This window comes from Haemorhous mexicanus, chromosome 3 (genome assembly GCF_027477595.1).
Source record: "Haemorhous mexicanus isolate bHaeMex1 chromosome 3, bHaeMex1.pri, whole genome shotgun sequence".
NCBI classification, from domain to species: Eukaryota; Metazoa; Chordata; class Aves; order Passeriformes; family Fringillidae; genus Haemorhous; species Haemorhous mexicanus.
Genome location: NC_082343.1, coordinates 68061098 through 68088896, shown reverse-complemented (window position 1 = coordinate 68088896; position 27799 = coordinate 68061098). Strand labels below are relative to the sequence as shown.

Genomic DNA, 27799 nt, shown 5'->3' with positions numbered 1-27799 from the left:
AAGGCAAAACCCCCAATCAATAAAAACGCCCTGTTGCAGATGAGGTAATCCTCAATCTCGCATCTTTTGTCTGTGGAATACATGTGCATCTTTTTCTTCTACTAGATAGATTTATCCGAGGAAAAAAAAAAGGCAGGGTGAATTTAGTCCTGGAGAAATGAAATTCAAAGCAATCCCTGAAAAAAAGATAATATTTTCTAGGTTATCGTATTGCTTACATTCTAGTAACCTAATTTATTTCTGTCTACCTTATTCTTTAATTAAAGGTATAAACTAAGCACAATTTAAGAACTATATGATGTCAGTGAACATTACCTACATTTCATGTTTGTCCCTATTGATACTGCAGCATTCCAAATAACAATTTGTGAATTAGACTTTGGATTGCCAGCCCAAGGAGGCGTTTTCTGGCTGTTATCAGCATTGTTTATTTGTGAAAGGTTCTGTTCACACGTCCTCTCATGTTACTGCTTAAAAGACACTCATTCACATACTTGAAAGCATAGGTATGTTTAAATATTTATGGAATGAGAGGAATTTCCTCTAGATGACTGTTAGTGGGAATTTGCATGTTGAAGTACACATGTGGCAGGTACAAGAAATTTTTAAATTCACAGAACAATTTAGACTCAGAACAGCCCAGCTTAGGAGAGCCGTCCAAACTGGTCCAGCCTTTTGTGGGAAAGGGAGCCTAGATGAGATTATTTAGCACCCAGTCCCATCTTGAAAATCTCTGGTGACCCTACCATGTCTCTCATGGAGTTTGTTCCCACTGTAAAAAAAATTCTTTCTTTATTGAGATGAAATCTTTCCCAGTGTAACTTGTGTTCCTTGCCCCTTGACTTCCCTCTACTCCCCTCTGATAAGACACCACCTGGAATACTGCATCCAGCTCTGGGGCCCCCATTGCAGGAAGTCCATAGAATTATTGAAGCAAGTCCAGAGAAGGCCACAAAGATGATTAGAGGCATGAAACACCTCTCCTCTGAAGAAAGGCTGAGAAAATTGGGATTGCTCAGAATGGAAAAGAGAAAGCTCTGGGGTGACCTTGTAGCAGCATTTCAGTGCCTAAAGAGCACTTCAGGGTCTACAGGAGAGCTGGGGAGGGACTTTTCATAAGGGCATGTAGTGACAGGACAAGGGGTAAGGGCTTTAAACTGGAGGAGTGCAGGATTCGATCAGACAGTGGACAGATCTTACCACCTGTGAGAGTGGTAAGGCAGGTTGCCCAGAGAAACTGTGGATGCTCCATCCATGGAAGTGTTCCAGGCCAGGTTGTATGGAGCTTTGAACAACCTGGTCTAGTGGAAGCTGCTTCTGCTCATGGCAGGCAGCTTGGAACCAGGTCATCTTCAAGGTCCCTTCCAATCCAAATCCCTCTATAATTTTGTGATTCTATGATTCTCCATGTGATTTCTGTCAAAGAAAGAGCCTCCATCTTCTTTGTAGCCACACATTAAGTGATGGAAATCTGTGGCGAGGTCAGAAAATGGTAAATTAAATTCACCTGTTCAATGCTGCACTGGGAGGGAATGTGGCAGAGGCCTTCAAACCTTCAGGGAGAGCTGTGAGCAGCAGGAGAAGTGCCTGCCTCCTTGCTGTTTGGTACCACCTTTGGCAGAGGAGATGGGAGTAGTGTGTGCCAGTGCGGCTGCTGAAGGACAGACATCCAGTGAGTGTAGGCACGATGAGTGAGTGTGGAGTGAGACAGGAGCTGTTGGGCTGTGCCCACATCCCATAGGTCACACCGAAGGATGCCCTTCCCTCAGATGCCCAGAATTTAATCTGTGTGCTCAGTACTGCTGCCAGCAGCCCTGCCTGGCCCTGGAGATGGCTGCTTCAGCAGCACAGCTTCTGGAGCTGTTGCTGTGGATGTGGAGTGTTGCTTGTGTCTCTGCCCAGCCCAGCTGCCCAGTGTGAGCTGGGTACATGCTGGGTGTGCTACGGGGCAGAGCAGAGGCCCCATGCAGGCAAAGAAGCTTGTTCCAGTTCTTTCAGACTTTGTCCCTTTTTGTGTTCTGTCAGTAAAGGATGGAGGACTGCTGCAGAAAGTTTTCACTGTAAAGAGGCCTGACCATGACTTTTAAATTATTAGCTCTCATTTTAAATGCAGAACCTGCTTTTAGCATTGACTGTTCCCATTTGTAACTTCCTTCGTCTGTTCTGCAGCTCTTTGGGACTGTTAAAGCCTGCCAAGAGAAGCATGGTCCCACTGATACACTGGTTTTCCTCTGAAGCCTTTTGTGTCTTGCTGTGTGGGAAATCTTGAAATGGATGGGTTTTCACTGCACACTCCTGTTTTTCAAAGGAAGTTTCAGGGAAATTATTCTCAGTCCAAAAATTGGTTTTTATATTTTTGCTGATCCCACAAGTAGAATGTTTATTACATATGTATCCCATATGCAAAAAAGAATTTTTTAAGCAGAAAAATTCTTGGAATAATCCAAAAATCTTTTTTCTTCAAATAACACATGGAAGGACAAAGAAGTTAAAAGGGGTCTGATCTTTATTTGATAACAGTGTCCTTAGTGCTAAATCACACTGAGAAAGCAAGTAACATGTGGTGGGTTCAAAGGGAGGAAAAATCAAACAACATCACCTAAAATAAATGTAACAATATCTGGAGTGTTTTTTCCAGAGCTATGGACACAGTTCACAGTTCTCCTTCTTTGGTTGTTCCAGACATTTTCATTAGGAAGAAGATGCATGTGATACAGCTTTGGTGCATGCTGTATCAATTGGCAATGAACAGTAGCATATCCTGCACAATCTGTTAAATCCCATCATTAGTCCACAGAATTGCAATACCTCTTCAATACCTGTATCCTTTAAGGAAGTATGATCAAAGTCAAGTTTCTTTGGGTGTTTCTTACACAGGATTTTTGTTTCCTGGTGACTTGCAGTTTAGTTTCTAAAATATATTTTAGTTTGCAAATCTGACTGTCCTCTCACAAACATTTGGCGCATTTCTTTTTTTATCACATCTTCTCTGGACCTATTGATTGATATCTCTGAAAAAAACCAAACAATTAAAAATTGCATTTCACAACATTTCTTTGAGTAAGTTTTTTCTAAGGGTGTATTGACAAGAAGAGTGAGTTTCTTGCACTGCATGTAAGATGGGGTTTTGGGGTTTTTTTTTCCCTTCAAAGGCGTATGGGACTCTATTTTCTCAGAGGTAACAGTGGCCACAGGGGCCAGATTTTTCATAAGTATTCTGCATGCAGGAAACCCTGATTTATACAGCCTGATTTAACAAATCAAGTCAACTTGTGTATTATGAACATTCCTCATATCTTGACCTGAAATGACTGAATTAAAGTGTATGTCTAGACTGCAGGAAAACTACCTTCAGTCCTGGTCTATTAATCGCTGGAAGTGAGGACCAGATGGAGTGGTGTGACTCTCTTTTGGCCCAGGTTTTCTTCCCATGGCTTTGTAATATGCATCTGAATGCAAGAGCAGTGCGTTTAAGTGTTATCATAGAGCAACAGCACTCCTGAATTCATGGAATTGGCATGGACAGTCTTACCCTGTGTCTGATGTATGAAGAGCCACTTCAGTATACTTTCTCTTGGTAGAAAGTGCTGTCACAAACTAACCCTGCTTCCCTCTGCTGGAATCTGTCCTAGTACTTCAGGGCTAAGTACTTGCAGGTTGATGTGTTCTTGATTTTTCTTCTCTTTTTGACAGCTCCTAGACTGTTTTGTGATCCCAGTGGTGATACTCCTCTCCTGGTTTTTCTTACTGGTACGATACAAGGTAGTTCATTTCATTGGGATTGTGGTCTGCATTCTGGGCATGGGCTGCATGGCAGGAGCAGATGTCCTCGTTGGGAGACAGCAAGGAGCAGGTAAGTAAGAATGAATGGGTTGTGTGGCCAGTTTCTGTTCAGAGAAGCCATTGACCAGTGTGTGTCAGACTGGGGCCATAAAAAAGGGGAAATTTGGCAAGAAACTCTGTACCTTCATGTATCCAAAGCACTACACTATTCAGAGTTGTCTCTTTGTCAGAAGGGCAGAAAGGGGTCACCACTTACAAGTCAGCACTGCTGCAAACAGGTTTCTTGGGCCCTGTGTCTTACAACTCACTGCAAGCTGGGGGGGACCAGCTAAATATTTGTAGTATTGTTCTCTTTTGGCTTAGCTGTTGGACTGCAAACCTCAGCAGCTTCCTTTCCAAGTCAGATACCTTTCTGAGTGGTAAGCCCCTCTCACATCCACTGTGTCCTCTTACTTCTCCTAACTTGGCTTGTTTTTCTACAGAGGTGGGGTCACTTGGTAGGTGCTAAAACACACTGAACCTGTATACTACCAGCTGGGTTTTGCACACAGTCTCGTCCTAAAGCTTTGGGACTTGACTGTAACGTTTTTGAAAAGAACCTCCTTGTGTGTAAAATGTTCTTTTTTCCTGTGTGGCATCATATGAATAATGTGTGTGTATCTATTAATGCAGACTAGACAGAGTTCGATTTCATCGATCAACTTCCCCTGTCACATTGATTTCTCTAGTGCCAAGCCAAATGATGTGGGAAGGCTGGAAATTCTTTTCAAAGATTGTCAATTAGGCACAGTTTTCATTCTTAATTAAAAGCACTGAATTGTGAGCAGAGCATAATACACTGGGATTTAAAATTCTTGACTCAGCTTTCTGAATACAAATGCAAGTGCTGTAAAAACTGCATTTGCCAGAATGCTACTAAATAAAACAATGAAGTTTGTGACAGTGCTCACCATATCTCCCTACCCCCTTTTATCTCTGTCCTTAATCCGGAAAGGAGACTTTTAGTTACTGGTCTCCTCCAGAAGTAGCCTTGCCCCAGATAAAAATGAAATAATATACTCTGTGCTGTGTAATCAGCCAGCCAAGGCTGTGCTGGGAATGGCTGATTTCAGAGGGACTGAGATTTCAAACCAGGGTTCCAGAAGAAACATCCTGTGTCCCAGCAGTCTGGAGAGTAACATGCTTGAGAGGGTGAGCTGTGGACCAGCAGGAGCATGTGGGGCAGTGGAAGCAGACAAGGAACAGATTGAAGAGCACTGACACTTTGCCATCCAACTGCAGTAATTAGATGTTATTTGCCATGTTCATTATTGAAGCATGGGTATAGCTGTTAAGTAAATTTGTCCAGAAAAATCTGTTAACATGCATTATTGCCTTTAAAATTGGACCTGCACATGAAAAACTGTGTCCATGCTTATTGCTATGCAGAGAGACTGCAGCTTTTTTACTTTTTTTAGTGGCATAGTGATGTTATTAATGATGCTGTCTTTAACAGAGAAAAGTAGATCACGTAGTTTAATTTCTTTGAAAGGCTAAAACTGCACATTAGAATGTACAAATAAAAAGAATTAATGGCAGGAAGAAAAGAACAAAAATATTGAAACTCTTCATTAAGAGGTTGTACACCATTTGTAGGATGTTTCCTAGGACTGAACAGACTAAAGTAAGGAAGACACCAGAAGCAATGATACTTCATTAGTCCTCAGTAAATGTCTCTGTTTATCTTATATTTTAGGGGACAAGAATTGTTGATACCTATGTGCCCCTGTTGACCACACTGCTTTCTGTGTTAGAAGGGCCATAAGGCTCTGCTAGGTACCCACAGCATAAGGCAATTTAGCCTGCCAACTCTTACAGTAAGGGAACATGAATTTAAAATGTATCACTGAGAGATTAATAGGTGTTTTCCAAACTGTCTGCAGGAATTAGGCATAATGTGCACACATGCTTTCAATTTTCAGTTGTATCCTCACTGATATTTTGCACATTACTCTATGGGAAAACAATTACTATTAAGTACTTAGATCTCTATCATCTTACATGCCAAGTACACCTGAAAAAACCATTGTTCTGAACTATGAGTTACTTTCACACTTCTGCTCCTGCCATGCACAGGTTAAACCACACAGGTCTGTGTTTCATCCGAGTTTTTCAAAGCACTTCCTTGCTTTAACTTACAACAGTCTCTGCAACCAGTCCCATCAATCCTGATAATACATATATCAGTGTTCAGTTTAAAATGGGACACATTGAGAGTGATTTTTAGGTATCACGTTCATCAGTAACTACAATCAAAAGCAAAGAGAAACGCCTCTTAATGGCAGGGGCTAGGGCAAAAATTTGACAAAGAGGCCTGTTGGGAGTGTGAAACGAAATCATGCCAGATCACAATTCACATCTAAAAGATTTGTGTTGCACTATAATGCTATAAATAGTTCCCAAAACACTAACTCTGCTCTGGGCCGTCTGACTTCTCCACAGAGTATTAAATATGGTAACAAGCATTAATGTAAAGATTGTTTTGCCAGGCTATGCCTTTTGTGTCTTCTGAAGAATGACCTACACCATTTAATTGGTGAAATACAACTTTATTATCCTAAAAGTCTTTGGAATGCCTCTAGTTAGTCGACACATGCTTCCTTAGGAATGAAACCAGTAGATGGATGTGGATATTGCATGCATGAAAATAAGTCTATAGGGATATGTCAGTCTTGGGGGAAAGTTCCAAAGTCTCAGCCTCTCGAGGAAGCAAAGATAAGGCATTTGACAACCAGAATAGTAATGGCTAAGAAAGAAAGCAAAGACATATTTTACAACATTTTTACACCAGTATAAAAAGTTTTGGTGCACTAACTCCGTGGGTACCAAGTATTACTAGAGTCACTGCATCTCAAAAAGAAATCACCAGAAAATAAGCCTGTATAAGCTATGGAGAGAGGTGAGAAAGCTGTTCAAGGGCATAAAATGGATTCAGGTGAAAAGACAGTAGCCAGACTGGGACATTCCATCTCTCAGAAAAGGCAAGAAAGAGACCTGTAAAGGTATATGAAGTCTTCAGTGATATGAAGAGAGTCAATACAGAGTGATTTTTAATTATTTCTCAGAAAAATATGGGATGACTGATATTTTGATTTTGAGGTATTCAGAGTAAAAGTTAGAAGCATAAAGTTCTTCTTAATAGTAGGCCAAAAATATATGGATTTTACTCAAATTGATGAAGAATCCCTCAAGCTTTATTAAATTTGATGGTCTAATGCAACTTCTGTCTCAGAAAATGCCTGATCTACTGAGAACTGGCTGATAGAAGTCCCTCTGTACTTCCCTATTTGTTTTTGTTCTCCTCAGCCACCCTGTGCTGCTGAGTACCAGAGGAGGTTCCAGTGTCAGAGTCTGGTGCTCTGAACAGATCTTGGCTCTCTCTTCTGGGAGGGCCCTGAAGGCTGAGGCTCACACTCAGCATGAGAGCCCTTTGGGAAGAGCTATCAGGGTGTGACGCTTGAGGCCATCCATCTGTGTGAAAATGCTCAGCCTCTGAGCTGCTTTTGTTTCACAGATGCAAAAGGATGATATTTTTGTCCCAGCAGGAGCTCTAAGGTCAAAAGCTTTTTCAGCAATACTTCCCTAAAGTGTCAGTGAGTAGCTGCAATAAATACCAAAAAAGTGAGCTCAGTGAGGAATCAATGGAGCCACTGTGAAATATGAAATGCATCAGGGGTATGAAGAAGTTTTGTGAAGTCGTGATGGCTATTTTAAATTAAGAACATCTTCCATTACTGATTGCAAAAGAGGACTAAAATAAAGGGAAAAAAAACCCCAAAAACAGCAAAACAACCAAATCCTAAAGAGATAAATGGTCAAATATAAACATGTTGCCAGTCAAGGAACATTCAAAACAGAAATTCAGTGAAAGGCTGGATGAACATGTGAAAAACAATTGTAGCAGTATTTGCTAAATACACAGAAGCCACATCTCATCTGAGCTGAAAAATGTTGGAAACTAAGAGAGTATTACTGGGAATATTTTACACTTTACTCCATTCCTATTGTCCTTAAACAATTTCTACTTTTCTAGTGCTTATAGCCAGTGTTGGAGACAGGATTAATGAATCCTTGGTCTGTCCTCTTATGACAGGTTTTATTGTCATAAGTTTCTTCCCCATAGAAATTTCAGCACTACAGTTTGGAAACATAACTGAAGGCTTAAAAGATCTCCTTAAAGAAAAATGTTGAAAAGATAATTTTGAACCAATTAGAATGTTTGGTTTCCATTTTTATTTACTGCAGTGTATATTTTACAAATCAATTGAAACTTTGAAAGACAGGGACATAAAAAGTAAATCATGGTATTTTAAAAGAAAATGGAATTTCTTTTTTAAAAAATACTGTGTAGTACTTCAGCATTTCTGCTGAAACTTTACGAAGAAAAATCCATTATAATCCAACATTTCAGATTGTGGTTCTGCAGCAATATCTGACAGCTTTGTGAAGCTGTAGCTCTTGTAGAAATAATTTAACAAGCCATATGTGCAGAGGGAATTGCATGCACCAGTTTGCAAAGCTAGGGCCTCAGTTTTCAAGCTGGAACTTGATCTTGATCAAATGTCACTGCAGCTCTCCCCAACACCCAGTAATAAAATCTTCCAAGACTTAAAAAGATTTCAAGCAGTCTTTGATAACAAAATGTTTTAGTAATTCTGTATACCTGGAGGTATTGAAAACGCATCTTCTTGTTCTTTGTATGCATTAGGTACTGCTATGTTAATTGAACCTCTTTTAAAAATCTGTCCTTATCATCACCCTGTCTACACCCCATCCTTCCTCCTCCCTTTCTTGTCAAACAGCTCCATGTGAAAATGAGGTCAATATTAGGTTGTAATGATTTCTTCACTCATTTCACAGGTACACAGAATTTTTCAGTTGTCCTCAGATCTAAGTATTGAACATGTTTTAGACTGGTTAAGTTTCAAGATGAGATGCAAACTGCTCTATAGAGTTGGGTCACATTCTCTCTGCAAAGAAAAAAAAAAAAAAAAGGTAGTAATAATAAAGTTAAAAGGATCAGTCTCTGAAGAGTCCCACTTGGATTCTATAATTTTTTTCTACAAGTTTTTCAGAATGTTTTGGCTTCTTCTTTCTACAGCAATGAATATGCTCTCCCTCTGTCTAACTGGGGCTGGTGTATTGAATGAAAACTGTTCTAAGGATATAATATTTACATTCATTTTATTACCCCAGATAAGGGCTACATAGAGGAATGAAATCTGTAGGGAAGAACAAACAATGGTTTTGGACAGAAGATGGTTGTTTTGAGGCATTCTGATTTTTTTTTTTTTTTCTATTTATCCCCAGGTGAAAATAAACTGATAGGGGACCTCTTGGTGCTCGGTGGAGCAACGCTGTACGGCATCTCGAATGTCTGTGAGGAGTACATCGTCCGGAACCTGAGTCGAGTGGAGTTCCTGGGCATGATCGGGCTCTTCGGCTCCTTCTTCAGTGGAATTCAGCTGTAAGTGGGCAGCTTTGAGCTCACTAAGGCTCAAATACGTGCAGCTGTGGCCTCCATTGAGATAGACTAACCACTCCTTCAAAATTAGCCCTTTCCTGTGAAAAGCAGGTGTCCTCTAATCTTGGAATTTGCATTGGTTTTCATATTTCAGATTGGTGATTTGAATAATAACACAAGTTTTTACCCAAGTACTCTAATCCAAGGACCATTGTCCTTGAGTAGTCACATAAAGAAGGAGAAGACATGTCACACCATCTTGCTGCTGGAGGACAAGTGGATGCTTCATGTGTTTTTCTGAACTGTGAATAACAAAATCTACAGCTTCTTCTGGTTCTATTTTATATTTTAAAAAGTCGCTTTGATTCTTAAGAGGTAGAAAACACATCCAGTCAGAAAGTGTTTTACTGGTTTGCTTGTTCTGTGTAACTGCATTATGATACAGAGGAAATAATGGAAAAGTCTTTAAGAAAATGGCCTTTTCACTTCAAAAATATTTAGCTCATAGGATATTGTTGCATGGATTTCAGGATCTACAGATTCTGTTCTAAATCCACATGTAGCTAATGAGCATCACAACTGCAAGCCTAATAGTTGGAAAGTGGCTTCCAGTGCTTCAGCACTGTGGCTGATGTAAAAGTAACCCTGCAAGATTGCTGCATTTTTTGCACATCTGTCTCTGATGCTTGTAACACAGAACGACTTTTGATTATTAGTCCACAACAAGTTGCTTCTCTACAGATCTAAGCTGCTCTGCTTCTGAGAACAGGGACTGATAAAAAAACCACAGCCCATCAATTCCTATTTCAGTAGTTCTATTTTTTTTTTTTTTTTTTAGCTAGAAAGCTTCACATGTTTATGAGGGATCTGAACAAGTGTCTTTAAATTATTTATATTAACTAGTTGCCATACAAGAAGTTCCATTTTCAAAAAATATGGAATTTCAGAGCATATAAATGTGCCTAGTATCTTTGGATGAAGCATTTTTTAATATGCTTGTGATTAAGTAGATACTAACATTCTGAGGACATCAAAGCAGTGCCCTTGTCTTGCTCTGTGTGTGTAAACTGTCATGTAAATGTCTCATAATCCAGAATTCAATTGTTGTGCCATTCCTCCCTCTTGACCCAAGCAGTTAGTCACAATTCAGGGTCTGTGAGCTGTTCTGCTGGTGAGAATCTGGTTTTGGAATGAGGCATCTTTGTATAAATAAGACACAACTGGAAAGAAACAATAAGAAACCATTTCTTTGCTGAAAACCCTAAGGTTTTTCTATTCAAACTTTGGCCCAAAGGTTCACTCCAACGGGTTTTTCTCCACCAGCCTCTGCAGCTTTTTGCTGATGGTGCTTTTTGGGCACTTTCTGGAGACCCAACCACACTTAGTTCATACTTGTGCCTTTTTCTTACCTTTACCTGTAATGAACAGTTATGTGTTCACAGAGATTTATTCTAACTAAATATAACACTTACTTCAAAGAGAAGCCAATTCCTCATGTTAAATTTGCAGGCTCTTTCTTTGAAAACCTACTGTCCACTTTGGTGCAATATAGCACCTTTAGATCCTCTAAACTGAAGGAGTCTTAGACTGTAACATAAAATAAACACAGATAATGCCTGATGTGCAGCAAAGGAGGAAGAGCTAAGGTGTCAGGGGAAGCAGTGAATTAATGAGTTGGCTGATTACCCAGACATGGTGGAAAGAGTTTAGTATGTTGAGTATGATTAAAGCAGGGAGGAAGAATAAGAGATTAGTTTACGAGAGCTGGGGATATCACAATTATTCAGCGAATGGAGATAAGGTTATCTGATGGAATCACATAATCATAACATGGCCTATTTTCTAATGGCCCCCTGAAGGTCATCTGGTTCAAGCTCCTACTCAAAGCTAGCTCCAAAGTTACATCAGGTTGCTTAGGAACTTGTTCAGTTGATTTCTTAGTATCTCCAAGAATGAAACTGCCAGTCATGCTGGACAACCTGTTCCAGTGTTTGACAAATTTTTTCCCTTGATATTTAATCATTTTTCCACATTGCAATTTGTGTCGATTGTCATTCATCCTTTTGTTTTGCACCTTCAAGAAAAGTATGACTACCTTGTCTGTAACTACTCATTGCATAGTTAAGATGAAAAATTTATTGTTGTATCTTCCTTTCCCCCAGCTTAGCCTTCTCTTCTTCATGCTAAGCAAACCCTGCTGTTTCAGCATCTCCTCTTACAACCTGCCTGACCATTGTGATGGAATTCCGCTGTGCTTCCTTCAATTTGTTATTGTCTGTCTCGTTCTGGACAGCCCATGATTGGATACAGGACTCTAGCTGCTGTCTCACAAATCACATCCTTCAGCTTTCTGGCCAGACTTTTACTGGTACAGCTCAGGATGCTGTTGCCCTCCTCTGCTCCAGGGACACATTGCTGACTTTGGTCCAGGTTGATGTCCACCAGGACTCTAAGTTTTATCGCTGGAAAACAATTTCTATCCAGTCAGCTCCCAGCCTGTACTGTTTCATAGTGTCACTCCACCCCAGGTGCAGGAGATAATACTTGCTTTTCTTGAACTTCAGGAAGTTTCTTCTCACCCTTTTCTTTTTCATTGTACATAGTCCACCCATCTAGTCCATACTTCTTGAGTCTCTCGGAAGATCTTTAAGGAAATCATATTGGAAACCTTGTTAAAGTAACAGTAGGTTACACCACATACTCTCATACATTCCCTCTCTTTTATTTACTGATCCTGTCACCTCATCACAGAAGGCAGTGCTCTTGAGAGCACTGTGCTGGCTCTTCCCACTCGAACCGTCTTCTTCATTTCCTGCAAATGGCTTCTGGGTAGATTTGTTCCATAATCTTCTCAAAGGTTAGCATAAGGCTGGCCAGGCTATACTTTTTGTTCTGTGTTCAACTGAATGTTGCATTTGTCTCTTTTCAGTCATCAGGGACCTTCTCCAACTACCACAACCTTTCAAAATCATTGTGATTTCAATTCTTCAGTTCCTCTGGCATCACTAAATGGCCATTTCTGACAAAGTTTCTCTCACCCCTCTTTTTTCACAGATCATAGGGAATCACAAGCCATAGTATATTGTTTTATGTATTTTTTTATATTGGCTAAGCAATAATATGAATGCAATGTTCCTACGTTTAAGTTATGTGAAAATTTTTTTTCCAGACCAAGAGACCGCTGCAGTTTGTTTTCATTATATTCATCAGGAATTACTGATAAAAAAGACATATACCTTATGCATGCAAAGACACCTATAATTTAGTTATTTTGCGGAGAATATAGTCTTATTATTCTGAACACAGTATTAGATTTGCCTCAGATCAGCAGCAAGCAAATTAAAATTTCCACGATGCATCTCTTTAGACTAGATTAATCTGGAAGGTGCTGAGCTCCTGTAGTTTTACTATTAGATTTGGTCTTCTACATGCTGCCTTCCCTACTAGCTACTTTGTTTTTCAATCTCTATAATTCCACGTTTTATACTTGTTAAAAATAGTGTCCAGACCAGCATGCAGAGTTCTGCACAGCTGGATTTATCTGGAAATCACACAGACAGGGAGAGCAGTTAGCTGAGCAAAGACCTGGCTTGAGAGCTATCTTATCTCCAAAGGGTTTATTTGCCTGGATTGGGAAGAGCTGACTTTGCCACCTTAGAATTTTATGGATCTGTGACTTTGATGTTACTGTACAGTGCAAGATTTACAAGATACTGAGAGTGGACTTTAGCAGGTTTGCCCATCCTTTGCTTATTATCTTGATTTTCACTGCTGTGACTATTTGGTTTCTCTCAGTGTGTAACAAATCACAGTATGCTTCCCAAACCAGCCTGTGATATCTGTTTATTTTACTCTGCAGAGCTACTCTGAAGTATGAATAACTCAGATAGATATATTATTAATAATTAACATTCACAAGGTTTCAGAATATTAAGTCAGAAAAGAACAGCAGTGTTGAACATTTAGGGGAATGGGCATGTAGAGCAGGTATATAGAGAGCTGGAAATAAACCAGGAGAAATTGTATGCTATCACATCTGATTACTGCCCTGAAGATCTTTCAAATGCACAGGCACAGGGATAATGCCAAAGTAGATTAGTAAGCTCTTGATTGCATTTGGTTCCTACAGAGACTTTTTTGTTATAATGTTATTTATGTTGTTTTGTCCAGCATTTGAATTCAATGAGTGGAAGTAATTTAACTTCTGTTCTCTTACATGGAATTTTGCCTTCTCTTCTCTTCTAGTGCAATCATGGAACACAAAGAGCTGTTGAAAGTCCCCTGGGATTGGCAAATAGGTAAGAACACACTTCATGGGAGATGGCTGCTGAAGGAGTCGTGGAGACAGCCAGCATTTGGGGAGGCAGGTGCAGAGTTTCAGGGGAGCCAATGTTTGTGACTTTTCCACTGGTTACTACCAAAGGTTGAGCCTCATAACTGTTCTTAAATGATCTCTCCTCCATTTCTGTGTTATACCTTCCTTGCACAATGAGGTTAAGCCTATGCCTGCTGTAAGATAACCATTCAGCCAGCCATGAAGTAAAACAATAGTGGGGTTCCAGTTCTAAGATTCAATGCGACACTGGGGCAATAAATGAGGCAGTCAATAAGAGCCAAGCCTTTTCAATGAAAGCCAAGGAAAGAAAATGGAACCTAACAAAATAACCTAAAAAAGTACTTGCAGTGCATATTATAGCCTCATAAATTCACTCCCAGGAGGAGCATTTCTGGATGGAAGTGTTTTAATTGCTTTCCAAATAGTCTTGGTGAAATAAAGCAGATGTGTCCTTTTAGACAAGTTTTGGGAGCATCGTGCCCAATGAAGCAGTTATGGTGTTCTGCCAAGCAGGGGATTGCATTTTCCCATTTCAGTTTGGAAGCTGAGTTTATGACTCCCTTCTAATTAGTCCAATGAATTATTTGGTTTAAAAGCAAATCAATATTTAGGAGAGTCCCTATAATCACTCCTTCACTGTTTATGACAACAGAAGAAATAAAAGAGTACTAGTAGCATAGAGCTGATCGATTGCAGAGGATTCAAGCTTTGGCAATCCATTGACAGCAGCTCTTTACGTGGTTTCAGACTGAACATCAAAATGACAACTCAGAAGTGTGCAAAAACAACTGATTATGTGGGGAATCCCTGAGGGGAGGGGATACAAACTGTGGAATACAGTTGGTTTCTTTAAACTTGGTTTGCAATTTCCTTTCATCATCTTAAACCTTGATAAATACAGCACATTTTTCACAAAATATTGCACCAAGAAATCTTGGAAATTTGATGTTTGAGCTGTAAAACTAAGTGACAAATCAATTTAAAGTATCCATGGAGAAACACACTCAACTGTGTCCTCTAAGTGTATTGGCCTTCTTTAATCTGACATAGTTAGCATAATTGCATCAGTGTTTGTTTATATTTCATGAGAAGGAGCTTAGGGACATAATTAATCTGGTACTGATGGTACCAGTGGTCATAGTGAATTAATCTACTGTCCATGTAAATGTCATATATACTTCCATGAGATTTCTGTTCAAACTCAGGATCGGTGAAATGTGCTATTAAAATAAGGTCTTACTTCATCTGTGATGCTGCCAAAATGTCCCTGAAAGTTGATTACTAATTCTGAAGAGTCCTTATGCTTCACAAGGCTGAGATCATCTCAGCAAAAGCATCATAGATATGTACTTGTTTTGTTAGAGCAATAATTGGAAATGTGGTGGCTTCCGCTGCACCTGGTGTACTTTCCATTGCATTGGCAGTGACACAAGATTGTCAAAAAGTGATTGACAAATCTGTATCAGGGAGTTCACAGCCTTGTCCTGAGTAGTTATCCACTGTGACAGACTCAAACCTGCAGTCCAGCAGAGTTAAAACTTCAGCCTTCCAAATGGTGGTGATAAAGTCACAGCAGGCAAGCTAATAAATAAATCCAGGTGGCCTGTTGCCATCTGCCATAATTGTGCTTTTAAGACCAAATGAGCTACCTTTTAACTGATGCAAATGATTTTTGAATATAAAGATCTAAAGCCAATCTGTTATGTCTATCATGTTTAAAACAGGCTGTGTCCCTCCTGGTGTTAATTTTGGAAATTGCCCTGATACATATCATCATCTTCACACTTAGAGTGAATCACTGTAGCTCTGTTTGTATCCTTGAAGGTTTAAGTATTAATACTTGTTGACAACCAGACTGAAAGGAGGATGATTTTACAGTTTTGAGAGAGTGGTTTCATATGAGACCATGACAAGTTTTATAGTGGTAGATGAAATACTAACAAATAAACTCACATCAGTTGTATTTAGGAGAAAAGCCAGTTTGTAGCTCCAAGGAAGTGTCCTTTGTTACCAGGGGTTTGAATATTTCTGAGTGGTCTTTGTTCCGAGGCAGGATGGAAGATCATAACTGATTCCATGTCATGCCAATTAAACATTTGCTTTTGGAGTAAAAGCACAAAAGCAACATTTGTACATCATGGCACCATGCAACGTTCAACCACCTTGCTCAGAAACAAGACCAGAAGTTCTCAAGTCATGTTGGTCTCTGTCCTACTTGGGCTGTATCAGAGTGGTCCCTAGGGACAGATCCTGCCTGTTTGTGAGAAGACACCAAGTGTAAGGAGAAATGGAGAAATACTGAGGGACTGGGGCTCGTTCAGCCTGTGGAAGAGAAGTTACCTACAAGGAGGTTATCAAAAGGACAGAGCTGGTGCATGGCACTGTCAGAGGTGCATGGCAGGAGGATGAGAGACAACAGACAGAAGCTCAAATGACAGATTCAGACTGGATGTAAGGAAAATCACCTTCATATTGAGGGCAGGCAGGCAGCAGAGCAGGTTGCCCAGAGAGGTTCTGGAGTCTGCTGGGACTGCAGCACTAGAGGCAATTCCCAAGGCTGCTATTTGCACTGCATGGGTACCTGAGGAGGCTGAGTCTTCAAGCTGTTGACTTAAATAATATTTTCAGTCTCAAAATTGGCCCTCTAAGAAGCATATATATCTGAAAATCATATGATGTTAATTTCACTTTTTTATTGTCACTACTAAATGCCACCCATCTGGTGGATATTACATATATTTTGAAGCTGTAAATGAAATGCCACTTTATATTCACCTCTGCTAGGACAGCTACAGTTTAAGCAATTTTCCACTGGAACTGAAATGCCCTTTGGAAAAGCAACCTGTGAAGCTGGCTGTCAAATAATGTGAACACCAAGGCAGTACCATAAAATTGTAGTGTAAGTTGAGTGCATAAACCAGCAAAGCTGTGTTAAATCTAAACAGCCAGAGACTTGGTGGACCAGCTGGTGATTTGCAGACTGTACTTTGACAATGCTGACTTCTGATCCAGAATGGCTTTGGTGCCTGACCTGTTCTTCTTAAGCCTGGAAGAAAAGCTGGCTTAGTGCTCCTGTATGCAAGACAATTTTCCATTGACCAAAACTACACTCCATATGGTGCAATTATTTGCCTGCTGCAGAAGAGTCACAGAGTTTAAATAAAGCAGCTTTCAAGCGCTGCCTAAAACTTAATTCTGTTACCAGTATACAATGCACACCTTATAAATTTGTTACCTATGGGTAAAAGCAGTTTTTGCCATGATTGTCCATATTCGAATATAAATTCAAATTTCTTAGCATGCCATAATATGTATGGACACTGAGAGTTTGTGTCTGCTGCGTTTGTTTCAGTTGAATGTACACTTCAGTTCATATGCTTCCAAAGGACTCGATCTGTCACAGCTGATTTTGTCCTGTAGACAGCTTTACTAAAGAATTTTTAACTAAATGGATCCACATGCAGATATACGGCCATTATATGCCTTTTTTTTTTTTTTTTTTTTTTTTATCCTTTCTAATCCCTTTCAGGACTTTGGCAATCAGATTTTCCACAACTTTTAGTCAATAACATGTTCTGAAAGAGCTGGCATGAGTCTAAATTTAGGTTTATGCACATATCAGCTGGGAATTCTGCAGCATACGGCATGAGTAAAGTGTTTGCTGGTTTTTTTAACTTCATATTGATTAATTTGCCTTGGGATTTATCAAGTAATAACTGAAGCAATTAATTCTTTCCCAGTAAGTTATTTAGGTTTTTAAATTAATTTAGATTTTTACTGTAATGTATTTTTATTATATTAGTGTCTAACAATCTAATTTGTGTGAGGCACTCTGTAAACATGTAGCAGGAAAGAGTTTCAGCTCACAAAAGTTTTATTGAGGAAGGCAGGAAAAAAAGAGTAGAGGAACAGAGGTGCAAAGCTGTGGAGTGATTTGTCAGTTTTGGTGGCAAAATACATCTGGGACCTGTGACACTTGAGTGCTGTCCTCATGCATTCATCCATTTGCTCATTAACTCCTCTGCAAATAATATTGCATTCATATTTTGGGTCCATTCCCAGAAAACACTGTGTGCTCCATCCAACTCAGCTGAGCTCACTTGGTGCTGGGGACATTCATCTCCTGCAGAGACTGGATTTGATATGTTCAAATGCATCATTATGTCCAAATCTATGTTGGACATGAGGTAGTCCCTTGTAGTACAAGACACCAATTTGAAACAACTCTGCTATTATGAAGATTCCAAAGGACCTTATGTCCAGTGTTGATATGGTTTTCACTCTCTAGATATGTGTACCTTATTAATTTGAATTTTTCTTTGAAAAAGCATGATTCTTTCTTTTCCTAAAAGCACAACCCTCTTGCTCCCAACAAAGTCATCTCTGCAGGCTGTGAGGTTCACTTTTCCTCTTGTTTCTCTTCTGCAGGCTTGCTGTACGTTGGCTTTAGTGCCTGTATGTTTGGCCTCTACAGCTTTATGCCAGTGGTCATAAAGAAAACCAGTGCTACTGCCGTCAACCTCTCCCTGCTCACGGCTGACCTGTACAGCCTCTTCTGTGGGTTGTTCCTCTTCCACTACAAGGTATGTGGAAATGAGGGATGTGTTTGGGTAATAGCAGTATGCCTCAAGAAACATCAGTTAAGGACAAGGAAGCAAAAGAAGCCTCCAAGCTTTGCTAGATCTAAGCAGTTAAAGTGTAAGTTGATTTTTTTTTTACTTCTGGCTTCCTACACTAAAACAAACTTTATTTTATGATTTGTTTTCTAAGAGAGCTCATTTGGTCTTTTTGTTACAAGTTTTAAGATTTGAGTACCTGTTCATCAGCCACTGTATCATTAATTTCATGTTATTTATCAAAGGTTACTTCCAATGGCTGTGAACAGACTTAAGGTAGCAGCATGAAGGGAGGGACTCTTCCAGAATTCCCACAGACTTTTTTTTGCCTGGGAACAAGGTTGTTTCGTTCATACTGATTCTGAATTCATAACTAAATTGTTCCTAAATTACACCTTTCTCTTGGCCATACCAGTGGCTTGCCTTTTATTGTAAATGCCCAAACCTGCAGCATATTTGTGTTGAAGATAAACTTTGACCTCCCAGGTCCCCTAATATTTAAAACACCATGTGGTACAGGACCACATTTGACCTCCAGTGAAGAGGAATGGCGCTTCATTATTCACAAGTATCCCCTGCCAGTGTCCATTCTGTGAAAATAAAATTGCAGTGCTGGAAGCAATTGCTTTCTACCATCATTTATTCATGGAAAGGAGCTTACTAGATAGCTAAATTGTGTTAGAAGTGTTAGGCAAAAGAAAGCTTTAAGATTCTGAGTCTCTAATCAACTTAAATCAGATTTTGTTATAGTAATAGCACCTGAATGAATCTGAATGTGACAGTGAAAGTTCAAATCCTCAGAGTTCAACACAAAATTGTTTGTCTTTTATTTTGGTTTTGTGGCTTTGACAATTTTGCAGGCACAAGAAAAGCAAGACTAGAAACAAAAATTTGACTGCAAACACAATGTAGGGTTGGTTGCCTGCTGCTTTGCAGCTCTGTGTCATGGTGATATCATTTCTCCTTTTCTCTGCCTCGTGCTTCAAACTGCAAGTGTTTGAGATTAGGTGTTATCTGAAAACTGTGTGTATTATGGTGTATTATTGTGTATTGTTGATACACATAGACGAATATATTTAGTGGTGTTAGTCCACTGTCTCTGAGAAAAATTACTAAATCACACAATGAAAGACAGATGTTATTCTGAAAACAGTGGTGGTGGTGTACTACCAAAATCAAATTCCAACAGAGGGAAAGACTCAAAAGGCAGCCAAGGGTGAACAGCTCTGTGCTCAGCATTGCTCAAACCTGAAAAAAAGGCAATTTTGCAAACACAAACTCTAAAGTTCAGACACTTGAAAGGTGAGTTAAAGACTTAATTTCTTCCTTGATGGATACATTAGCAGAGCCAGGAAGGCAGAATTTTCAGCTTTACTGACTCCCATCTTTCTATAGAAAGTGCATGTCAGCTCCCATCCATAATGGCATCTTGGTCTCCCTCCAAGACCTGTATGGAAAAAGTGCTCAAGAGAAGAAGGCTCAGAATGGGGAGGTTTTCTGGTTGAAAACATCCATCTCAATATGTGTCCTGGTAAACTGGTTGAGTTCCACATCTGAAGTAACTGATGGTCTCCTCTGCCCCTTGCTCTAATTATTAGAAAACTGAAAGTCTCATCCTCCTATGATTATTGTATGTATCATGCTGTTGCTTTCATAAACACTTACCAATTACTTAAACCTATCCAGCACCTCCACTGCTGTCCTTGGAAGACCTTCAGAACATTACTTCTCCAACAGTTACAAATCCCCTTCTTTCCAGCATAAATTTACTTGTGCCTGGTTTGGTTCAATTCATCTTTCTACCAAGAGTATCCATTAGCAGCAAGAATGCCCACCTCCATGGCATGTTACCCCATTGGTACAACAGCAGAGAGGAATCACATTGTCTCTCAGCCTTCAGTAATCAGAGCAAGCCCTTCTCTGCACCTCACCTGGCTGGATTTCATCCTCCCTGAGACAGCCCCTTCAGCTCCTGGTCCCGCCAGCACCTGGTGCAATGCTTTTTACTCTGTTTCTCCAGGAAGCCAGTTACCCCACAGATGGCAAGCCAGCACTGGCATTTTTCATCAGGGCATTTCTTTTGTAATTTATCCTCATCCTGCACTCCATACAACTCACTTGTCTCTCCTTTCTTCTTCCCAGCTGAAGTGTTGAAAAGGAGAAGACCTTTATAATAAGGGGTTTTTGAAAGGACCTTTACCTGAAATGCAGCATCAGTTTCTCAAGCTGTCAGTGTCTCCTTTCACACCCTTCAAACTTACATTGCAGATGAAATTTGAAGAGAGAGGTTATATGCAAAGATCATGTAGATTTAAAAGTCCACTTAGTTATTTGGTTTCTTCTTTAGTTATCATGTTTTTATTCATAGTCAGATGACCTCCTTCTTTTCTTTATGGTTTGCTGTCAGGTATCATTTTATCTGAGGAAGTGGAACTGTGAGATGTGTGACTTGCACTCAATAATGACGTCTAATATGTTGGCATGAAGTGATCCAAATTAATTTCCCTCCTAGGACTGTGTACACTTGCTTGTTTCCTAGCTTTTAAAGAGCTGTTTTGTTCCTAGCCCAGCTGTACATCTCTGCAGCTCCTTCTGCTTTTTTCTGCACTGGCCAATGGGCACAGCCCCACTTCACTGGGAAGCAAATGGGTTTGTATTCAGGTAGGAACAACGGAGTGGTTTAGTCTCCCTTGCAGAATATAATTTTATGAGTCTTTCAAGAAACCGTTGTGATTTTTCCCTCTGCTGTTACTTTTATCACCAGACAAGTTTATTGCACCTACAGCAGTAGATCTATGAAAATCCATGGAAATTGCAGAAAATTAGTTTAACTGAGCTTTAGAGCTTTTGAAACCAAACTGAAGAGAAGATTGTCTTTGAAGTGTTTTGATTCATTAGCATTTCCTTTTTATATAATACAGCCTTGCAACATCATTGCATGCAGGACATGAGTGAGTTTATAAACAGCTGCATCTCTAGTCTTACCCCACATGCAGGCATCTTCTTAGCACACTGAACACTTCACAGGCCCATGGAAGCTGGAAATTCACCTGTTAACTTGACACAATTCTGGTGATATATGTGTAATTCAGGATGTTAATTTTTCAAGATTTTATCGTATTAAAATGTAAAAATATGTAGCTTTTGATTGGAGATAAATTACTAGATTGTAATGCATCATTCCTAAAAGTTCTTGCATCCCCCAAATAAAAGATGTCTGTTTAGTTCTTCTGTAATCAAAAATTGATTTCAAATATTCCAGTGGATGGAGAAATGTGTCTGGCCTCTTTGGTAGCTGAATATCCATCATTGCCATAGCATTTAAGTATACAACACCATATCTTCATTTTTTTTTTTTTTTTAATTTCTCACCATATTGAGATATGTTATACTATTTTTATGTTCACAACCTTTCTAGCTGGTCTGTTCTCATTTTGCCTTCTTCTTTAGCACAAGTAAGAGGACTGTCCTTGGCCATTCTTTGTTATGGATACATGGACACGAGCGGTGCTAAAAAATTCAGGGCCACCTCTCTGGGTGCACAGAGTTAGAACTTTCATATAAATATGGGGGCATTTTTTTGTAGGAGTCTTCTTTTTTACATTTTAGTCTCAGCCTTAGCTCTTTTGTTAGCTCTTTTCTGTTAGCTTCCTTTGCAAGCTCTCTGTTGTCTTTAGTCATTCTAAGCCAATTAGGTTCTCACTAAATACTCTAAGCAGTTTATTTTATATTTTCCAGCAGCTAAAGCATGAATACTGATTGTGTTCTGGATCAGCAGGTTGAATCACACTATATTTTATCATTACCTAGCAAGCCAAGCACAATCAATTACATTATTCCTTTGCAAATTCATTCATGACTTTATCCAAGAAGCAGCTATAAAAATTCAAAAAATTTCTGGATATAGTAGCAATTCATGTATCTTGATTTAGAATCTCAGAGAGTATCTGTGACGAAGGACTTGAATAGACAGATAAACATGGTACTCAAAACCTTCCAGGACCAGAAATCTGATATTATGCTAGTTGAGACCTCCTTTGCTGATACTAAGTCATGTTTCTAAAAATTACTTAACAGTGCTAATTCTAACAGTATCCATCCAATGGGAAGACAATCTTCCCCTTACATCAGGAAGCAAGCCATGAAGACTGGGGTTTTTCCAGAAGAGAGGGTGAAGGCTGGGGGAAGGGGTTCCTGGTTTTTTTTGGCTGGCACAGATCTTGAGCAATGCCTGTGAATTTGGGATTTACATAGTCTTCACTGTAGTGAAAATTTGACCCTTGCTTGAAATACGTGTTGAAGACAGTGTGAGTTTTTATGCTGTCTTTGGTGCACTTCAGTTCATTTTCCTAAATTAGGAAAGCCTGCCACTCAAGGAATAATCCTTAAAAAAATTCACAGTTTCATGACTATGCAGATGTAACCTTATTTTGACCTTGACTCTGTATGCTTCAGGCAGTCCTGGATTTTCTTAGAACAGGATGGATGCAAAGTCTGTGGTTTGACAGCAGGAGTTAAATAAAATTGGTTTGGTTTGGGGGACGATTGTTTATTACTTTGATTTTTAGTTGGCAGCCATCCATAAACATCTGAGAGACTTTTCTGAGACCTCAGACCTAACTGAGAAAATACTTCAGTTTATGTTCTCACCTTTTTTTTTAAACTTCCCTGAAAGTGTAAGCTGAAGTCAGTAAGATCCTATTCTTTGCTTCCACTTGTTAGGGAACTAACACCTACCAATTTTAAACTTTGACACTGGTGTTGTCAGTGGTGCATCATTATTTCTAGGGAAGCAGGCAGCATAGGCTAAAAAGCTGGTTTTTACACTATCACTTTCTCAGTCATATACTTAAAGGTATATTCCAGATGAAGTTGGGTATGCAGGCTGCTGATCCATAAACTTTCTGTTTTAAATGTCATTTAATCTCACAGGGTTTATATCCTTGTGAATACCTCTAAGCCTATGGTAATAATGAGGGTAAGTCATATTACTAGTTAATTCTTTATGTCATTGGTAATGTGCAAAAAAGCTATGTTCATGTTTCCTTTCATTTTCCAAAATACTAAATTTCTTACAGTGGGAGTCCCTCTCAACAGCTCTGCTCCCATGAAGCTGTACTGTCTACATGCCTTGCTAAGCAGCATTTTAAAATTTCTTTAAATTTATTTATTTCATTGGTCAGCTATTTGAATTTCCTCCTCCAAATTCTAGTCAATTAGAAAATAGTTAGGTGTCTATATTTAAAGAGCTGCCTTGAGGTGGAAAGGAGTTAAACGTGTCTTTGGTCACACAAATTCCTGCGACAGAAAGGTCCCCATCCACTCCCCTTTTTGTGATGGTGCAGGATGGCATACAATAAAAAAAGCTATGAAGTAAACTGACAGAAGAGAGTAGAAGCTGGAGAACAAAGTGTCTTCCACTAAGATGTTGCACAGCCTGACAGATTTTTAACAACACAGCACGGATATGGAAGCTTTTTCAAAATGCTGCATTTTTAAATGTCTTCCTTTCACAGTGCTATCTTGCAGTAGATTCATTAGTTGCAAAGCAAGAATAGTGAAACATGGATACTCCCTCTTTGGAAGGCATCAAGAAGGGTGTAAATGATGTGGCATTCATATTGCAGAAGTTATGATAAAAGCTTTGATTTCAAATATATATTTCAGACACTGGCTCATCTAAATGTAAAGTTTTTTAGCTTGTTTTCAGTGCTTTTATCTTGGGATTTTTTCGTTTGGTCTTATGTTAAAAGACTGCATACAAAAGAAATTATTTGAAGCTTTCTAGAAAAATGCATTTTTGTTGAAAATGCCTAATTATCAAAACAGAAATGCTAAGTGAACACATCTTGATCTTAGAATACTCCAAAGCAAACACCACGCTCACCCCCTTTTTATTGTGGGTAACTTCTGAGTCACATCTTTCCATCTCTTAGTGACATTCTTTCCTGCATACCTCAAGTGTTAAAATGTAAAATTATTGGAATTAGTGAATAAATTATTTTGGACTTGGTCAGAGAACTCTTAAGTATACAACAAGAGTACATTGGGAAGTGTAGTTGTTGCAATCTGAAGGAAGTAAGTAGCTTTTAATTCCTACCCAGTGTGAGAGCTCAAACGTATTAGGGAAACTCTTCCTGTTACTGGAATTAACTCTTGAATGATAAATCTTCAACAAAACCATATTGATTTTAAAGGTGCTGGTGAATCTGGGTTGGAAAAGGAAAGCTGGGGGATCAGAGCCATAAAGATCCATAATATCAAAGATAGAAATGGATTGCACACTGCAGAGAGCAAAAAATACTGTAGCAAATAACTATATTTTTCTTTATCACAAGAAAAAGTGCAGACAGAAAAATGTAATGAAGCCATCCTATCTAAAAAGATGGGTCTTACTGACAACATGCTTTTTCTAAATGATGCTCAATGAATATAAAAACAAAGACCAAGAGGCTAAGTTTCGTAATTACTTGTGGAGGAAAAAATCAGCATAAATAAAAGCCTCAGCATTTCCCAAGACAAGCATATTTTGAAGACAAGGGAGTACAATGAATGTGTTGAGTTACATATCTCAGCAATAATTTGCAACCCGGGAGAGAAAGCCAAAAAAAAAGTCATGATTTAGCAAGGCAGCAGTTACATTCAAAAGCTTAAACAAGGTTCAACTACTGAAAATCTACAAGATTTTGAAATTATGATTCTTTGAATTGGATGCTATTTTCACCTTTGCATAGGGAAACAAAGACTAGAAGTTCCTCAGAGATGTAGACAGAATCATCTTGGAAAGAAAACGCTAAGAGTTAAATGCAATAATAGTGTGCAAAGAATTATGTGTGGCCTACAAGTTATGCCATGGTCTATGAGCTGCCAGGAAGGAACATACATAAAATCTGTTTTGGTATACAACCGGAATTGAAGAGCTTATTCTAGTTGTGCCTCCTACCAGCCAAATCAGGGAATGCTACTGACATACAGGGCTAAAAGATCCACATCAGCTTCTCTTTCCTACCAGAATGGAGGAACGGACCAACACACAAAAAAAAAAACAGTTAGAAAACATCACTTTTTCATGCTTTCAATCTAAGCAGTGGAGTATTTTATTAGCTTCTATAACATCTACAAAAACATCTTCTTTTGTCTAAACTCCCCCTTCCCACTAAACTGGAAGCTTTCAAACCCATGATATGGGATAGATGCTGGATATCAGCAGTGCTGACAAGCAATTATATTTGCTGGACTAAACTTCCGGAATTATTCGCACCACCTACATGAGTTAAGTTTAGCAAGGAACACTGTTAAAAAGGCTCATAATGGATCTGAAGGAGATTTTTAATAGCTTTAACTTATAGTAATATGAATTTTATATTTTAAAGACAAGAGGAAAACTTGTAAGGGAGAACTCCAAATGCACCTGGACATAAAAACTGCTTGAAAAACTGTTAAAAATAAACAGAAAACAAGGAACCACAAAAGAAAACTAATACTGTGCAGGTAAAAAAGAGAATGAGTGAAGTCTAATTACGGGAAAAGATAAACCAAACTTGGCAATGAAGAAGAAAGTGAAACAAGCAGTAAATAGTTCTTGTGTATTAAGAGAAGAAATAGTTTTGCTGTGCAAGGACACTGGAGGCAGAAATTAAACAACCTTTCACTTAGCACCAAAACAAAATTGGGACCTTCTGTCATATTCAGTAAGGATGAGAGTTAAATGTGAAGACAATGCACCATCTTTAATAGAAATAGAAATTACTATGTCAGAAGTAGAAACAGAACATAATAATCTGAATGCTTCAAATTTGATATGAAGTAGACAATAAGATCAAAAGTAGACATAATTAGGAACATGGAGATAAATGGAAAATCGGATGAAATGCAAGCTTGTTCACACAAGACAGATAATCCTGTCTAAATCTGATGTCTGTCCGATTATTTAACAGAATTTTATAGGGAAAAGTCAAATGAAAGATCTAATGTTTTGAACAGTGCAGCACAGAAAATTATCAGCTAAAGAAGAGGATTAGTGATGTAAAGATTGGAAGCCAGATGAGAAACTGGCTAATGAGGATAAAGGACAAGGCAATGTGCTGAGAGAGACACAGCATGCTCGAAGGAACTCGCTGATGGAGGTCCCAAAGAGTTGGTCTGAAGACTAGCCTTGTGTAGTGACTGTAGTAATAGATTTGGCACCCTCAGTAGGAAGAAGAATTAGAATAATCAGGCAGCTAGAACTGGCTGACATTGAGAAATGCTGTGAAGCACAAAGTGCGAGGCAGTGTCTGTGGCAACAGATGGGAAGAATTTGAGCACGGTCGTGACAAAGCTGTTTCCAAATGAGTCTGTCTAGGTATTTCTGGTATTGATGGAGAAGTGCTAATGCCATAGGACAGGACCGCTTACCATCTCAGGGACAGCACTTTTCTAGCTGTAGCTATAGAGTTTTTTTCTGTCAGCTCAAGACGGCCAAACACAGCTTTTCTCTTATCTGCTCCAAAGCCTCGACAGAGTAACCATATGGCCCTTAACAATGTACTGAATATGCAGATCCCTAAAAAAATCTTTATTGTGTGTAACAGAGCTTTGATGGGTTGGGAGGGACTATGGCACCTTAACATATATGAATTAATCTATAAATTCACAGGGAGAAAATGAGAATTGTTTGATCTAATGATACAAGAACATATGGGTGGAAACTGAGACTGTATAGAAATTAGGAGGATTTTTTTGCTATCATAGCAGGGAGGTCCCAGGATAATTTCAAATAGGTTAGTGGGAAATGAAAAAAATCCCTAATAATGCTTGCATGAGAAGGATTTGCCAGATGGAATATGTCATCTGATTGTAAGCAGTAATGGGGGGTTGGATTTGACAGCTTAGGACATGCCCTCCACTGTGATTCCCTCATGCACCTGCCTTGAGAGTCAACTCAATTGAGAGCTCTTGGAGCTCCTGCAGTTTGGCCTCTCATTGCCAGCAGCAAATGTGTCACACTACAGAGAACCCTGACATGAAACAGCCATGTCACACTCCCTCCAGACAGCTGGCGTGGTCACTCATCCTAAGAGTAACTGCAGCTGCATAGTCCTTGTTTCTCAGGGTAGGAGTGCCCTCCATTTGCATTGCCAGGAGAAGAGAAGGCCTTTTGGGAAGGAATTTCTACAGGAATGTATTGTTAGATTCAGCAGAAAAATATAAACAAAGAATCCAAGATGAATCAGTTATTGTGGTGTAACTGTGGTTTTGAATGCACTGAGCACAATTAGCCTCATGTACAGTAATAGAGAATCATTACAGCAGACAGCTGCTGCTATATTAAATACTTGCACCAAACCCAGAAAGACACATGGCAACTGGCAGCTGATAGGGAAAGCCAACAAAGAATACTGAAAGGTAAAAGTGGGGAGGGAAAATTGATTTTATAGGCTATTCTGTTGTGCTCCTCCTTTTTGTATTAAGAACATCTGAAAGGATAGGTCCTTTTCCACTTTCTTGCCAAGTAATTGATATTAAAAAAAGAGAAATGAAGCCCCCTTATGCCATAGTAAGGATGCTAACAGGAAATTA

At 39.1% G+C, this 27799-nt stretch overlaps 1 protein-coding gene across 1 annotated transcript in view; it reads left to right on the top strand.

Moving 5' to 3' along the window:
- The window catches only part of SLC35F1 (solute carrier family 35 member F1), a 227820-nt gene that overhangs the window by 188139 nt on the left and 11882 nt on the right, over positions 1-27799 (top strand). The window contains exons 4-7 of the mRNA XM_059842227.1: positions 3694-3853; positions 9133-9289; positions 13532-13584; positions 18051-18205. Coding sequence (XP_059698210.1) covers positions 3694-3853; positions 9133-9289; positions 13532-13584; positions 18051-18205 — 525 coding nt within the window. The remainder of the gene's footprint in view (positions 1-3693; positions 3854-9132; positions 9290-13531; positions 13585-18050; positions 18206-27799) is intronic.